The sequence below is a fragment of the Phalacrocorax aristotelis genome, chromosome 9 (assembly GCF_949628215.1).
Source record: "Phalacrocorax aristotelis chromosome 9, bGulAri2.1, whole genome shotgun sequence".
NCBI classification, from domain to species: Eukaryota; Metazoa; Chordata; class Aves; order Suliformes; family Phalacrocoracidae; genus Phalacrocorax; species Phalacrocorax aristotelis.
Genome location: NC_134284.1, coordinates 9,065,324 through 9,079,886, shown reverse-complemented (window position 1 = coordinate 9,079,886; position 14,563 = coordinate 9,065,324). Strand labels below are relative to the sequence as shown.

The 14,563-nt window shown below is 36.0% G+C and overlaps 1 protein-coding gene across 2 annotated transcripts in view; it reads right to left on the bottom strand.

Annotated features, from left to right (window-relative positions):
• The window catches only part of NPAS3 (neuronal PAS domain protein 3), a 628,153-nt gene that overhangs the window by 308,894 nt on the left and 304,696 nt on the right, over positions 1–14,563 (bottom strand). For both annotated transcript variants that reach the window (XM_075103333.1, XM_075103334.1), the window contains one exon: positions 1,599–1,681. In XM_075103333.1, the coding sequence (XP_074959434.1) occupies positions 1,599–1,681 (83 nt within the window). The remainder of the gene's footprint in view (positions 1–1,598; positions 1,682–14,563) is intronic.

Genomic DNA, 14,563 nt, shown 5'->3' with positions numbered 1-14,563 from the left:
GTACAAAAAAAAAAAAAAACAAACAAAAGGAGAATCTAGCTTAAATAAGTAATAAAATCCCAAGTCGTGATAAATTGTGATAACGTTTCACTTATTTTCAATAAGTGAAATCTCAAATGTCAAGTAGTTTTCAAAGTGGCCATCCTAGGTTTTTCTGTTTTCATTCATAAAAGGTCATACCTAATACTTAATGACTGTGTACAAATCGTTCTCAATGAAGTTTTATCTAGATATTTGTTATAATTCATATTGTAAAAACCATACCTTTACGATATATAAAACATGTTTACATACTCAAAACAACATCCTGACAAATTACATAAACTGAAATGTCATAAAACTGCTATTTCTTCATTTTTTCTACACTTATGAGACAGCATAACAGCATTTCTTTCTAATATGCAAACGCATTACTATAGATACTGGGGCAGATATCTTTGATATTGTAACTGTAACACACATATTTGCTTACAGAATCAAAAACTTGACCTAGGCATCTGTCAAGGGTGTACAACTAAGTAAATAACTTCATTCATTATTTGTGTTCCACAGAAATTAATTCCAGTAGTTAATTTAATGTTTTCCTAAAATTATCTTTGCTGCTATTCTGCATTTACTTTATAAGGATGAGAAAAAATCTGACATTATCCATAGTGCTATTGAATGCTACAGCTGAGTTAGTACAGAGAGATAGCTCTCAACCATTTCAAATTAAGTGGAATATTTCTCATGATAATATCCTAATTTACCTCTTTCATACCTCTTAAAAGATAATACACCAAGCAGTATATTTGCATTGAGAAGCTGTGTATGTTGCTAAATAAGAGCAGTTATTCAGTGACACACTTAGAAAAGACTACGTAGTTTTTATTTCCATAGTGCTGGGGTTTTGCCTCGCTGACAAAAGACATCACATTTTGTTTGTCCGCGTTTGATTACTACAACCTAAGAAAGGTTGTAGTAACCCTGACAAAACAAAGCATGCTTAGGAATGTTTCCATCAGGTCATTGTTCTTCAGTTTAATATTCCTGGAATATAATGACTTCCACAGTGTGGCTAAATTCTTTGACAAATATCAGATTAGTATTTATCTCATAGCTAAGGAGATCTAAGAGACATGCTGCTGATCATTTTTTCTCTTTGCAGATCGTTGCAAATTTTTGATATATAACTGTGACAACTGAGATACCAGGGAGGAAAGCAGTACTCATAAACCAAAGTGGGGGGAAAAAAACCCTAAATCTGTATGAGAGACTTAAGGCAGATCAAATCACCAACACAAAATACTGTTTTGTGCATGCATACACACAGACACATACAGGCATTCTGTGAGAAAACACCTACTGCACAGTCTAAACAACAAAATATTGTGATTCAGCCAAATGATACTTGCCCTCCCTCTCGTTAATATTCTCCCAATCATGTTCTTTTTAGAAAGAAGGAATTACAAGTTTTTGAACACCCCACCCCCCAAAAAAAAAAAAACCAAACAAAAAACCTCATTAATGTAAGTGCTGACAACAATACTATTCAAATTATTGGCAGAAATACGACTAGCTAGTTGTTTTGATTTTTTGTGGAAAGGCCATTATTTTACCTGTAAAATATGACTTCCCAAATGTGATTCAAATACTTCAATGGCAAGGGCACTGGGACTTCTCCTGCGCTGGGCACCTATAACTGAATAAAAAACAGTTATGTTGCAAGGTCTGCACATTCATTTCTAATGCACCCCTGATCATACCATTTGACATTAACTATTTAAATACGTTTTGCATTTTATACAGCAGTGTTAATTTCAAATTTGCCTTGCACAGAGCAAATAAAATTTGTATGTAATTTTCAGTGACTCAAATTTGAAGGATAAAAGACTAGTTGGGCTTTTTAAAAATCTATTTAAATGTCCAAGAACTCTGGAAATGAATCATTTATTCAAATATACCCCAAGTCCCTGTAGAGGTTTTTTTTTTTACATGGTGATGACAGCATGCAGAATCTAGTGAAAAATACTATTGAAAAAGAGGCTACATATAATATAAATGTTTTGAAATGTGGGGATAAGAACTAAACATCAGGAATTGGGAAGTTAGGAGAGATTTATCTGAACATATTATTTATCTTATTTGAAACTGGAATGACATAAACACAACATTAAAAAGTCAACATTTGTAAACACATCTGAGATATCAAAGTTATTGCTAAGCATAGGGAAGTACTGTAGTATCCCAGATATCCATGTTAGTTGCTGGAATAGGTACTTGAAACTTCAGCCTCTACATTTAAATTATATAGTTTAAAGGTGTAAAGTGAGTAGTAGGCAGTTATGTTTCAAAGGCAGCAGTGACTACAAAAAGGGCTCAGAAATTATAAAACTAACATTTCGTTAAACTCTCTATGCCAGAAGCACCAAGCCCGCAATCAAGTCTAACCAAGTGTAAGCATCTCCTGGAAGCTGAGGTTTCTTCTTAGGTCTAGGCTGTCCTTGCCACATGACCAGAGAAAGCTAGAGCATGGAGAAGAGGGCATAGGGCTGAAGGAACCTTCCCTTCCTTTCCTGTCTTACCACCAAAGCCAAGAATATCCATTATAGAGAGAAGCGAAGTTCATTCTGCACCCTTTTAAAGTCTATACAAAACTATTTCCATCCAAAGACCCTGATAGTCTAATGCCTCTGGAACCATCACAGCACTAGTGCATCTTTACACATTGCTCTCTTTACAATGCATGATAAGAAAAACGAAATACCAAGGATCCACTAAAACAAGCAGAATGGATGACTGCCATTACTGAACAGGCTAATTTAATACCAATGAAAACAAAATACAGAGCAACAATTTCTTAGCCTTCTATGATACTGGCTGCCAAACATGATATCAGTAAGAAAAGATAAATGCCAAGTAATGATAGTCATATTGACCTGAAAATGTAATATCATTCCTTATTGATGCTTCATGTAATTTCCTTGCAGGAAATTCTAAGCTATTTATACTGGGCAAACAGGTGGCTTCATTGCTAATAGATTCAGGCAATAGCTCATAATTACAAATGGTGACTGCTGTAGAGCCAGTGTTTTCTAGATCCTCCTCTTTCCTCTGAAGATAGTCAAGGACATAGATGCTAACAGTTTGAGATAAAAGTCTTCTTCAAGACTTCGGCTTTACACTGCAACCAAAATTGGTAATAGAGCAACTGCTGTACTTGGGGAATTTTTACTTCCCTTAGTATAGTGACTGACCAGACATGTCAGCACAATATTATTCTTTTTAGAAGTTTTAGGTACTTAGTCAGCCTTATACTTTTCTATATCAGCTTTCTGATCGTAAATAATTTTTGCTTCTCTTTGCATTGTCTCATCTTATCTATAGCTGTAGTGATGCCCAATATAAACAGCAATGCTTATTTAATAAGAAAAAAAAAGAGCACATTAAATTTTCTAGCAAGTTAAACTTCTTTAGCTTTCCTTTTTGCAGGCAGAGTTAAAGATGATCCTTCTTTTGTCCCTACTTTGCCTCCAGATGTATTACCAAACATTTGCTAAAATTGGAGTTGTACCTATATTTCTGAGAGAAACTTTAGCTTTAGTTGTAGAACTAAACAAAATATATAGCTCTGTAAAGATTATCAGTATTCCCATTTTGATTGCTATCAGTTAGCACTGTGCTTTGTATGGTCATTTCATTTGTAATCTACCAGAAACAAAAAGGGAATTCACAGTTTTGGCCTGCTAGGCATTCTTTCATAGCAGTCTTCATAAGCACTCGCAAAAAGCAAAAAACCCTGAAAAAACACAAAACCTCCCTGAAATCCTTTAGGTCTTTTCATTCTTTCATCTAGACTGTGTTACATTTTCCACCCATTGTCTGAGCACATCACCCTTTGGAATCTTCCTTCCGATTAATTTTCTGTTTCCTGCCCCATATCCTTCCTTTACAATCCCCTGGCATTTTGAAGCGTATCCATTACATACTGAATATCACTTCTGGTTAACTGGTAATTGCAGGTTTTTTAGCATGTGAGCATCATAACTTGAATAAAGTGCATGAAGACAGTGCAACACATTTTAAAACAGTATCTTTAACTTTAAATTATATTTACCGGTAAGTCATAATTTCTTCATACTTGAGACACACTGAGTTCTACACCTCAAATGAAAACGCTTCAAGGGGGGTGAGTTAACTAGAAAACATGAGAAGGCCAGATCTTAGCTTTAAAATTTGTCAATTAAATCGTCTATCGATGACTGCATCCTAGTGGCTGGTATACACATAGACAAATACTGGTACTTTTGTGCTGTTCAGTTCATTGACATTTTTATAGCAGTACAGCTCTTTGATTTATGTGTCTTGCACTTACTCAGGTGATGTGGCATTGTAATGACTGCTCCTCATTTTACAACCAGCATAAATAGGTTACACAGAAAACCATTATGCTTCTGGTAGGCATACTGCAACTCTTTTTTGGTAACTGAATAGGTGTTAAATATGTATTTTCTGTATTTCATTCACTTCCCTAACTATCATTCTTCACATTTTGAGGAATGAGACAAGAATATTGAGATAAATCTAGAATAAGGAGAAACAAACTTATTTTATTTGATCTTCTGAGTTCATTGCCTCATTATTTTACTTGAGCTTTCAAGATTTCTTGATACCTATCTGCATCAGAAGAAACATACCATTTTGGGTACATAAATGCATATCACATTGATACCTTTCAAAAACATGGCAATCTTACAGTCCAATCACAGCACAAAGCCTCTCATTTGTACTGAATGGATTGTTGGCATGACAATGACAGTAGATGAAAGGAAGACATAGACCGAAATAGTTGGATTAAAAAAACATGCCATGATGTTATTTTATTCTAAAATTTCAAAACATAAACTATAATACTGAACTGGCTTCCATCACACAAGCCACAGCCAGTCATCTCTAAATCTCTTACCCTGTGGATGGAACCATCAGCAGCCACAGCTCAGCTGCTCACAGAAACCTTGGAAAGCAAGGAATTTATGATTTATCTCCCAACATCTGTAAATCAAAGTAGCTCAACAACCTTCACAGACCTCAAGATCTGGATGAGCACCTTTTTAAAAAATGTGGATTCCCTTTTAAATGCAGAGTTTTTACAGAAACAAACTACTGCATGAACAAAATAAATTTCTTCTTTTGGGTAACAGGAAGTAGGGGAAATTAGGATGTGGAGAAGGCTGCAGCGTGTGTACCAACCTGCAACAGGAGGCAGAAAGGAAACAAGTTCCAAACACGGGTTAAATTCTTCTTTCAAGCCTCTCCTGTTTTACTGTATGAACAAATGTCTCTAAATCGGCTTTCTCACATGCGGTCATATTTTGTACTGCCTACATTTAATTGACAAAGTTTAAGGTTTGAATGCACAATTGTTGTGGTTGATCAAAAAGTTGACTGAACCAATGTTTGTATTAAATATTGACTGTTAATAGTGTCAAGAAGATAGGAAAATTGTTTTCACACGTGCACTTTTGTAGTGCTGGAGCACAGGAATCTGTCTATTAAAATCTTTTACTTTCCATGGCATTGGACCATGACTTTTACTATCCAGACTTAAATGTCTATTCCTGGTATAGGATTATTCCATAACAAGCTATTAACAAGGAAAAAAAATCAAACTGCTCATTAATTCCTCTTTAAATTTCTTCCCTCGATGACTAATCTGGCTATACGTGAGGTGAAGGAAGAACCACATCCCTTTCAGTGTGTCTTGGGGGCAGTCTAAGCATGCTTAATGCAATCTCAAGAGCATTCGCGATTGTGCTAGGAAGAGTGGGAAACCATGGAAAAAAAAAAACATGTAGACTGCCTAAGAAAGATTTCCATGCATACTGAAGAGAGAGGATTTCCTCTTAAACTCAATTCTAAGCTACTGGAGCACAGAATGAGCAAAGACTGGTGTTCACTGTGACTTTCTACTAGTGAAGACAGAGTTCTAATTAAACAGAAGCAGCATTCCTTGATCAGTAGGAGTGAAAGCACATATCACCAGCACAATAATCAGTTCCCCCTGAAAAACTTTTGTGAGACTTTGCATGCCGCCTTTCAACATAAATCGGTTTAGTGGAAATTTTGGTAAAATTCAGATCAAGAGGTTTTAAAATCTGTTGCTTTGATAATAGTTTAAAACTAGTTTTGGAAGCTATTCAGAATTTTTTAATTTATTCCCCTGAACTATTATTTACTTATAAAGGCTTTTTCTCAATTAGCCTTAAAATCCTTGTTTTGTATTTCTTTTTGTTGACTTTTCTTAGCAGCACCTTTCTGTATGCTTGGAAGCAGAGGTGGACATAGGGCCATCCCACTGCACAGTTTTAGGTAATCTGCTGTCTGAAGAATTATAAAAAAATAGAGGCCATGTTTCACTTTTTTGATCTTGAAGAGCTCTAATTACAATTGCCAATGAAGTCAGAGTTGAATTAGCAAAGCCTGAGCAGGTCTACAAAAATATGAAAATTCATAAACAACCCACCAAAAAAGAACATTATCTCTTTCATTCACAAAATACACAACCATATCAGGCTAAGTGCATAGAAGCTACTCACAGGATTGGCTAATATTTCTCCCCATGCATATCAACAAAACGCATGACCCTTTCAGATGACAGAGCATAAGAAGAGTTCTCTGAATTGTCTCAGACGACTGTATGTGCAAAGCAGTTCACAACATGAGTGTGGCTATAATCTTTTAAGTATTCTTTTCCATAATTTAATATTTTTTGTTTCAAAGTAGAAAAAAAAGGTCTATAGAAATTCCAGTACAATTTCTAATACATTTGCCTTTTGTAAAGGCCTTAGTGTAAAGTAGATTCTACATGAAAATTTATCTTTTGTTATTTCTAGGAACAGCCCCAAATGCTCATGAAAGAACAATGCAGATGAACGTGATAATCAGGGTGGTTTTACAGGAAGAGGTGAAATGTCATCTTAAAACCTTGGGGCTTTCCCATTAGACATAACAAGTAATTTGGAAATGCTTAAAAGCTGTGTTTTAGAAAAGATGGGGCACTAAGGGGCTAAACTGAAGAACAGAAGATGCAATGTCAGGGAAGGACAAAGTGTAACCAACATTAGGCTCAGAAAGAAAGGCCAGTGTTTATACACGCTAACATCTGCAGAGGCTTTTTTTATTAGTTCTTTTACTTCATATTTAGTACCTTGTGATGGATATGTTTTTTCCATTGAATGTTCTTTGCTATCCCATTTATGACTGATTCTAAGTTTTGAAAGAAATCTCCAGCAAGAGTAAACTCCTCTGCCTGACACGTATGTTGAGGACATAAGGCATAGATGATATGTAATCAGATCCTGATCTAACGTGAGATGAATGACAGGCAACCAGCATGACGTAAGCAGAGATATTGCCCTCTGATTTAGAAAGGGTATCCAAAGTAAGTAAATGATGTCACCAATCTACTCACCCTAAGCCATCATATGATCCAAAATTTAGGTCCCTCATCCACCTTCACAGATGGGAGGAAGAAATAAATCTCAGACGGAGTTGCAACATATGTGGAAAGGTATTTTATCTTGGTTTAGTTAAGCTATGGGAATCATTAATGCTGTGCCATCACCAACTAAGTATCACAGCAATAAAGTATCATAACAAATTTGTCACAAAGGACTACATGTAAGATGCATAATGCAATATATGATAATGAACTTACAAAGCTAAAAATGGCATTTCAAATCTATTTTTTGTGTACATTAATGCCTATTATTCTAGACGTCCATCTCCCAGTCACTGGTACAGGCACATGTTCATTACTGGGGAATCCATGGTTGAGAAAGTAAACAAAAACTTTCCATGGAATAACTAGGTAGTTATCAAGAATGTACTCACTAATTAAAGAAAATGTGATGTAACACAATTACAGGTGTGTTTTATTATTTCCAGTAGTTCATCTATGAAGCTTCATCAAAAACTCCAGGAATTAAAAGAATTTTTAGCAAAACTTGTTTTCCAAATTCAAGCTGCTTAATACTTTTAAACTTTTTTAATAGCTTTTTTAGTTTCAATAACTGAAAACTCATCAAATTAAAATGTTGTCAAGAAAGCAAAAAGTACTATATAACTTTTTAATTGAACTGGAATCAATGGATTTAAAGACACATAATGTGTCCTTCCCTTAAAAAAGATTCAAAGTGAATGGGAAAAAAGAAACTAGATAAGTGGCTGTCTTAAGTTTTCATCTATTTTATGAGACTTTTCCTTTCCCAATTATTTTCATCTGGTTTATAGGTCTGCTCCTTCCCACAGGATTTGTTCTTTGGGGGGTGGGGGTAGGGTGAGTGGGAGGAGGAGACAAGATTTCTTAGGTCCTAAATGTCTCTTTTTTTCTTTTCTGAACTTCTTAGCGTTAAAACCCCAAGAATGAAAGTTAACCACACCTTAAAAATAAGTATATTCGAGATTTTTATGTTCTCTACTTGATAACTCAACTAGCACTGTTTCTTACTTAGCACTTGTATATTTTAAGAGTTTATTTCAGAGATTTTTCTTTTCACTGTGAAGGACGCAGTCTTTGCTGTGCAAGAATTTCCAGTCATCTAAGCAAAGAGAGTCCTCCATCTGTGGCTGGGGGAGGGAGCACTGGCCTTTCTCCCACACTGTAGTAGTTACTATAGGAACTATTGTGCCTCCTTCAAAAGGGCTACAGACAGGGTGATTAAAATTCTTCATGGGAGAACCCCCGCTCTTCTCCTTGACAATGAAATTCTTCAGGGAGAGGGCTTAGCCTCCAGTTCAAGAATGGCAGCACCTGAGAGAGTGATGTGGCAGAGAGAATCACTACTGCTTTAAATTGAAGCACAGGGAAAACATACAAGGGCCTGCACGCCTGCATTAATTTTCTTCCTCTCCCATGAAACACAAGAACATTGGCTAAAACTTCTGAGAAACAGGAGAAGGAATAACTTCATGCAGCCTCCACCATGTAGAGGACAGTGCAGAAAGTAAAGAACACACAATTCCTGTTAAAATCAATAGCAGGAGAAGCAAAAGAACTACACCACCCATAAAACAATTAACGGTAGATATTAGCATTCACTCTGGCCATTAGCTTCTCTGTAGGGCAGCATGACATGGAGGGGGCGGACCAATGTCTCTGATACAACTGAATTAGAGCTACCTCCCAGCATCAAACTCACTTTATACTGGTTGTTTTACAAATATTTACCATGTTGTCTTTTGGCCCCAAAATTCTCAGAGGAGGAAGAATTTATACAGAATGTAAGAAAGTATTGTGGTCCTAATAAAGACTGTTCACTTCTATTGCACTCTCACAAACAGATACAATAAGAAGCAGATAAACCCACCTACTCTTCAATGATCGGTCAATATTATTAGATAGCAGCAGTCTTAAAGAGGGAAGAAAGGCTTTACATTTCAGTCCAGAGTGGATGAGTCACAAATAAGGGGCAATGTGAAAAGAAGCACCAAAATGTTTTGAAAACTCTCAAAAAATTAGATGGGATAGCAGAGAAAGTGCTGTTAGAGATGTCTGCAAGTAAAAGATGCTTTAGATATTACTGTAGCTTTAATGAAATTGGGTTCAATAATTAAAGTGAGATAGGAGCTTCCCAGGAAATCCAACTGCTGTAAAGACGTGGGGAAAAAAGTCTACAGAAATATGGAATAGAAAGAGGCAAAGCACAGACAGATGCGCGAGGCAAGGGAGAGGGACACACAAAGGTGGGGTGAATTGAGGGCTTAAAAACCTAGGAATTCAGCAGTGTTTTAGATAAATGTCCACTCTGCGAGATTTGGCTCTACCAGTGGAAAAAGGCATAAACATTATGACAGCATGAAGAAATTCCTTAAATTTCAGTTCTGCCCCCACCAATGAGTGATGAGTATGGATTTCTTATTAAGGTATAACAATAAGACACTTCTTGGAGTAATAATTGCTCTATCGTCTTATTTTTAAACTAGTATTAAAATTCCTCTGGGAAGAAAACTGCTGTCACCCCTTTCCAGCTTCAGTGCTACAGAAATGGCTAGTGTCACTGATTCTGTTCTCAGGAGGAGGACAGTGTATTAACATCAAGTCAGAACAGTGTTATATAGTGTCAGACTATACTTGCTGGTAAAACTAAGAGGCCTACATCTGTTGTCTTGCTGCTTTTTTTTTTTCCAGTCTGATCCCAAAGGTTCATGTTATGACATTTGTAACATCTGCTACAAATGCGGAGGTAAGTCAGGCACAACCTTATTACTTCCAATCTAACGCTCCATCCATCCACAGGGCTTTCATATGCCACTAGTATGTCAAAGGGACCAAAAGCTGTTCAATCTACATGAAGCAAGGTATAATATATTTCTGAAAGTCAAGAAGGGGAAATCTTGCTTTGTTACGTCTCCCCTTCTTTTGTTGTCTTAAATCTTGGCAGTGTTATTTCAGAATCTTCTGTGAACAAAACAGGCAAGCTGCTCCTCCTTAGAGCCAGTACAATTGCCTTTTTATGCCTTCGACAGTGGTGTGCTGCAAATGTGCAAGCTGTGATTCACATCCTCCCTGTTTTTACTAACAATGAAACATATCCAGCTTCCCCTAACTAGACCCTCCTATACAAAGGTCTGCTTTCTTGCATAGCCCTCTTTTCCTTCCTTACTTCCGCCTCCATTTTGGTGGGCTCACTGCATCGTCTAACGGACAAACTTTTTTCAGTGCTCAGTGGAAAAATGCTACTCCTGACAGACAAAAATTACTTACTTTGTCTGTTGTAACAAAAAAGTGAAGTAATGAGGAGAACAACTAAAAAGATGGTTTAGCACTGGCATACTTTGCATTAGCTTCTCATTATCATCGGTGGAGTAACAGATGTGAACTTTTATTGATATATCTACAGTACTTGAAGATTTAAATACTTAATGGCCTAAGATACTGTATGCTATGAGGGCTATGCTATAACTGCCGAGCGTGATGTTAAGGCCAGGCATTTCACAACTGTCTGCACAGGAAGCCAACCTATGTGGCTACAACTGCCCACGGAACTTTCTTAAGAAATACATATAACCTATTCTGACAGCCAGCAGAATGTAATTTTAGAAACTAACAGCTTTAGATATTACTGACCTAGGTAATATATTCAATACTCAGTATCAGACACCAAAAAAAGACAAATTTCACATTTGATATAGCCATTTAAATCCATAACAAGGGCTACAGAACACGGCATGGTAGCAAAGGAGAAATAAAACCCTGCACCTGATGCAAGCAATTGCAGGTTTTGGTCACCTGCAGTCCTAGAACACTCACTTTTTTTCTGTCACACTATCACAGGCTAAGTAAAAGGAAGTCCCTCACCTAAGAACAACACTGGAAAAGAACAGACTCCCTTATATTAAGTGAACACTAAGAATTAAAAAAATACATCCAGCATTGTTATTGGCAAATGTAGAAGTTGCATTCACCACTGGAATACAAGATCCAGCTATGATATAACCAGACAATTACTGACTAATGCATCATTATCCTAGCAAAGCAGGCAACATACTGAAACAAATCCAAGTGCACAACTATTCAGAATTGTTTCTGGTTCTAAGGTGAATTTAGGGCTTTACTGCTTTTACCGACTTCGTTTTATGACTGGTGCATATAGGTGGCGGATTTGTTTGTATACTATCTGCCTATTTTTCCTTTTTGTGATGCAGTCAGAAAAAGATATAATGAAGATTCATAAATGAAGTGAGACTGGGTACAAGTTTGTAATCAAACCACACTTTCAGGGAAGAAATCTGTATTCGTTGCCAAAACTGAATCATGTAATTAACTGAGGATTCTGGTAAGAACCAACTGTGCCACTAGTCAATTATTTTTGTTTGTCTTCCAGCTGCTGCTTCTTTCTGTTCATAAAGGAGACTGTAAGAAAATGCAACTATTAAGAATTTGGTGATTTCAAAAAATAACTGAAGAAATTCAAGGACATAACCAAGACTAGCTGTAGTAGAACTGTAAAAAATGCTTAAAATATATTGCAACTGGTTCTTAATTTCTCATTAGGACAAAAAAAATTTCACCAGAGGTTTTATAAGAGCTAGAATATATTTTAGACCTGCTGAGGACTGAAAAATAACCATGTATAAGTTACACAGGAAATCTGCAAGTCCTAATGAAGCAGTCTTCAAGGGAAGTGGTCACACACATCAGAATACTGGTTAAGACCTTACAACTGGGAAATGGAACCACTTGTTTTTAAAAGTACTGCTGCTTATAAAAAAAAAAGGTTGATCCGAAGTGCAAAGCCCCTATAGTAAAGGGAAAGACTTTCCAGCAATTTAGAACAGGTTCTTAATTACAAAAAAAAAAAAAATTAAAAATCAACCAAACACCACACCCCCACCCCCCCAAAAAAAAAAAAAACACCACAAAAAAAAGCACACCACTGTTTGTAAGAGCCTGTTCAGCAGTTTTTAGGAAAGAGAATCTCTTGGAAATCCCAACGCCTAGTATGAAGAATAGTTAAGTCTTTACTGGAAAAAGTGCTATGGTCTATAAATCTTTGCTAAGGTTAAAAGAATTCATACAGATCATGCTGAAAGAGCTTGAAAATAAATTAGAAATAAGAAATTAACATATTTTCTCTTAATATTATTATTGGCTCCAGCACACAACTGGTGTTTATATGCAGTAGGATCTTTTTAAATAGTCATGTGAGAAAAGTCCAGTTCCTCTGGAAAACCTTTGAGGACAGCCTACTAGGGACCTATAGAAAAGTTTGATCAGAAGACAGCCAAAATAGTTATGGAAGTGAGAGCTTAGTAATGAGAAAACAGGAAGCAAATTCTCTATAGCCAAAGAGAACATGGTGTGCAGGCACAACGTTCACTTCAGCAGAGTTGCAGTCATTAGCATCAGGAATTAATTTAGCTCAAGATTCTTTCTGCAGTGAGGGAAAATAATCCTTTTATTTGATAATGACATAGCTAAGATTCACACTTACTACCTGAAAAAGTCAAGCCTGTCCCACTGTAAGATAGGAAGCATGACACTCACAGTTCAAAATATACCTTTAACACTTTGCCCATCAAAGTTCAGTGGGTTATTCTAGACAGATATTTTGATATTCTTTAGCAAATAAACTTAAAGGCATCAGAATTCCTTCCCCACACAGTACTTGAATCAGACATGGACACAGATGGTTACCTCGACTTTGGGGGCAAAGTTTCGTTTTGCAAGATAACACTCTAAGTCTTTAAAACAGTGCTTTCTCACTTTTTGTGAGCACTGATACATATATCTCTTTTCCTTTTTTTTCTTAAGAGCTTTACAAATATGCTAATAAGGTATTGCATTTAGACAGTTTTTCAACAATGACATTTTATTATACACCCACCAAACCTAAGGTAATACATGTATGTATTTGCTATAAAGTGAAATGATTTGCTTGATAGAACAGGTCAGTAGTCTGTGAGCTGAGATTTTACTGAAATAATGACCTTGAAATTCTGTTCATATTTTGTTGCATTCCAAATCGCCTTTTCTTAAACTTATTATTTCTCGTGTTGCCTCAGTCCAGCTGAAGAACTAGATTTTCAGAACTATGTAATTTGTAACTGAAGCTCATTAATTTAAAAAGACTTTTTTTCCCAGAGTATAATACAATATGATACTTAAACTAAAATATAAAGAGAGAATTGAATGAAGACTGCTCAAACTCAAAACAGAACACACTTTTTTTTTTTCCCTTTCCTGTCAAACAACTTTTATCCATCCTGCAGAAAAACCAGTGAGTAATACCTGACACTGTTTATCTATTTTTCTTATTTCTTTTAGTAACCTCTGGAAGACAGTTTGTATTCTGACATTTTTCATTACAAATGTGCTAGCTTAAGGGCGTTTTGGATTATTTTAAATTGTCTGCTGTACATCAAACGTCATCTTATTTTATTACTAATACCTGAAAATCTGAGAAATTTACTTGCAAAAAATACATTTCCACTCAACGATGTTGTAGGAGGACAAGTCAGAAATGCAGTAAGTTATTTTCTGTGAATACTGACAAACAAGTATTCAAATGCAAAGGTTTTGCTTTGCAAATGCGAGGTATATTCTACTTCTTTCCACAAATAAGATGGAGAATGCACTAGAAAAATTGACTACAGAGCAGAACTGCCCCAACTTTTCCAAAAGTATCACTGAAAAACTCTGTTTCAAACTTCTCTGAGAATAATTCTCACATAATAGTGACTCCTTCTACAGGAGAGGAGGAATCTGAGGAATGAAGAGGCACCTGTGTGGCTGGAAGAGAAAAAGACACACATTGCTGTGACAGCTCATGAACACCTGTCTTCTGAAAAGGAAGGCTTATTTTGGTGAGTGATGACTTCAGAAAAAAAAATTACCTCTTTATAGATAAAAGGAAAGGGGGATGGCAGAAAGAGTAGACTGAAAATCAAAACACTTGTTATAAAGAAAAAAAATATTGAAGAATGTAAACTGAAAGGAAGAATTAGGGATAATCTAAACAGAATTTTAAGGCTGTGCCTTGTTTACAACCCTCCCAAAAGCTGCATGCAGCAAAGAGGTAGT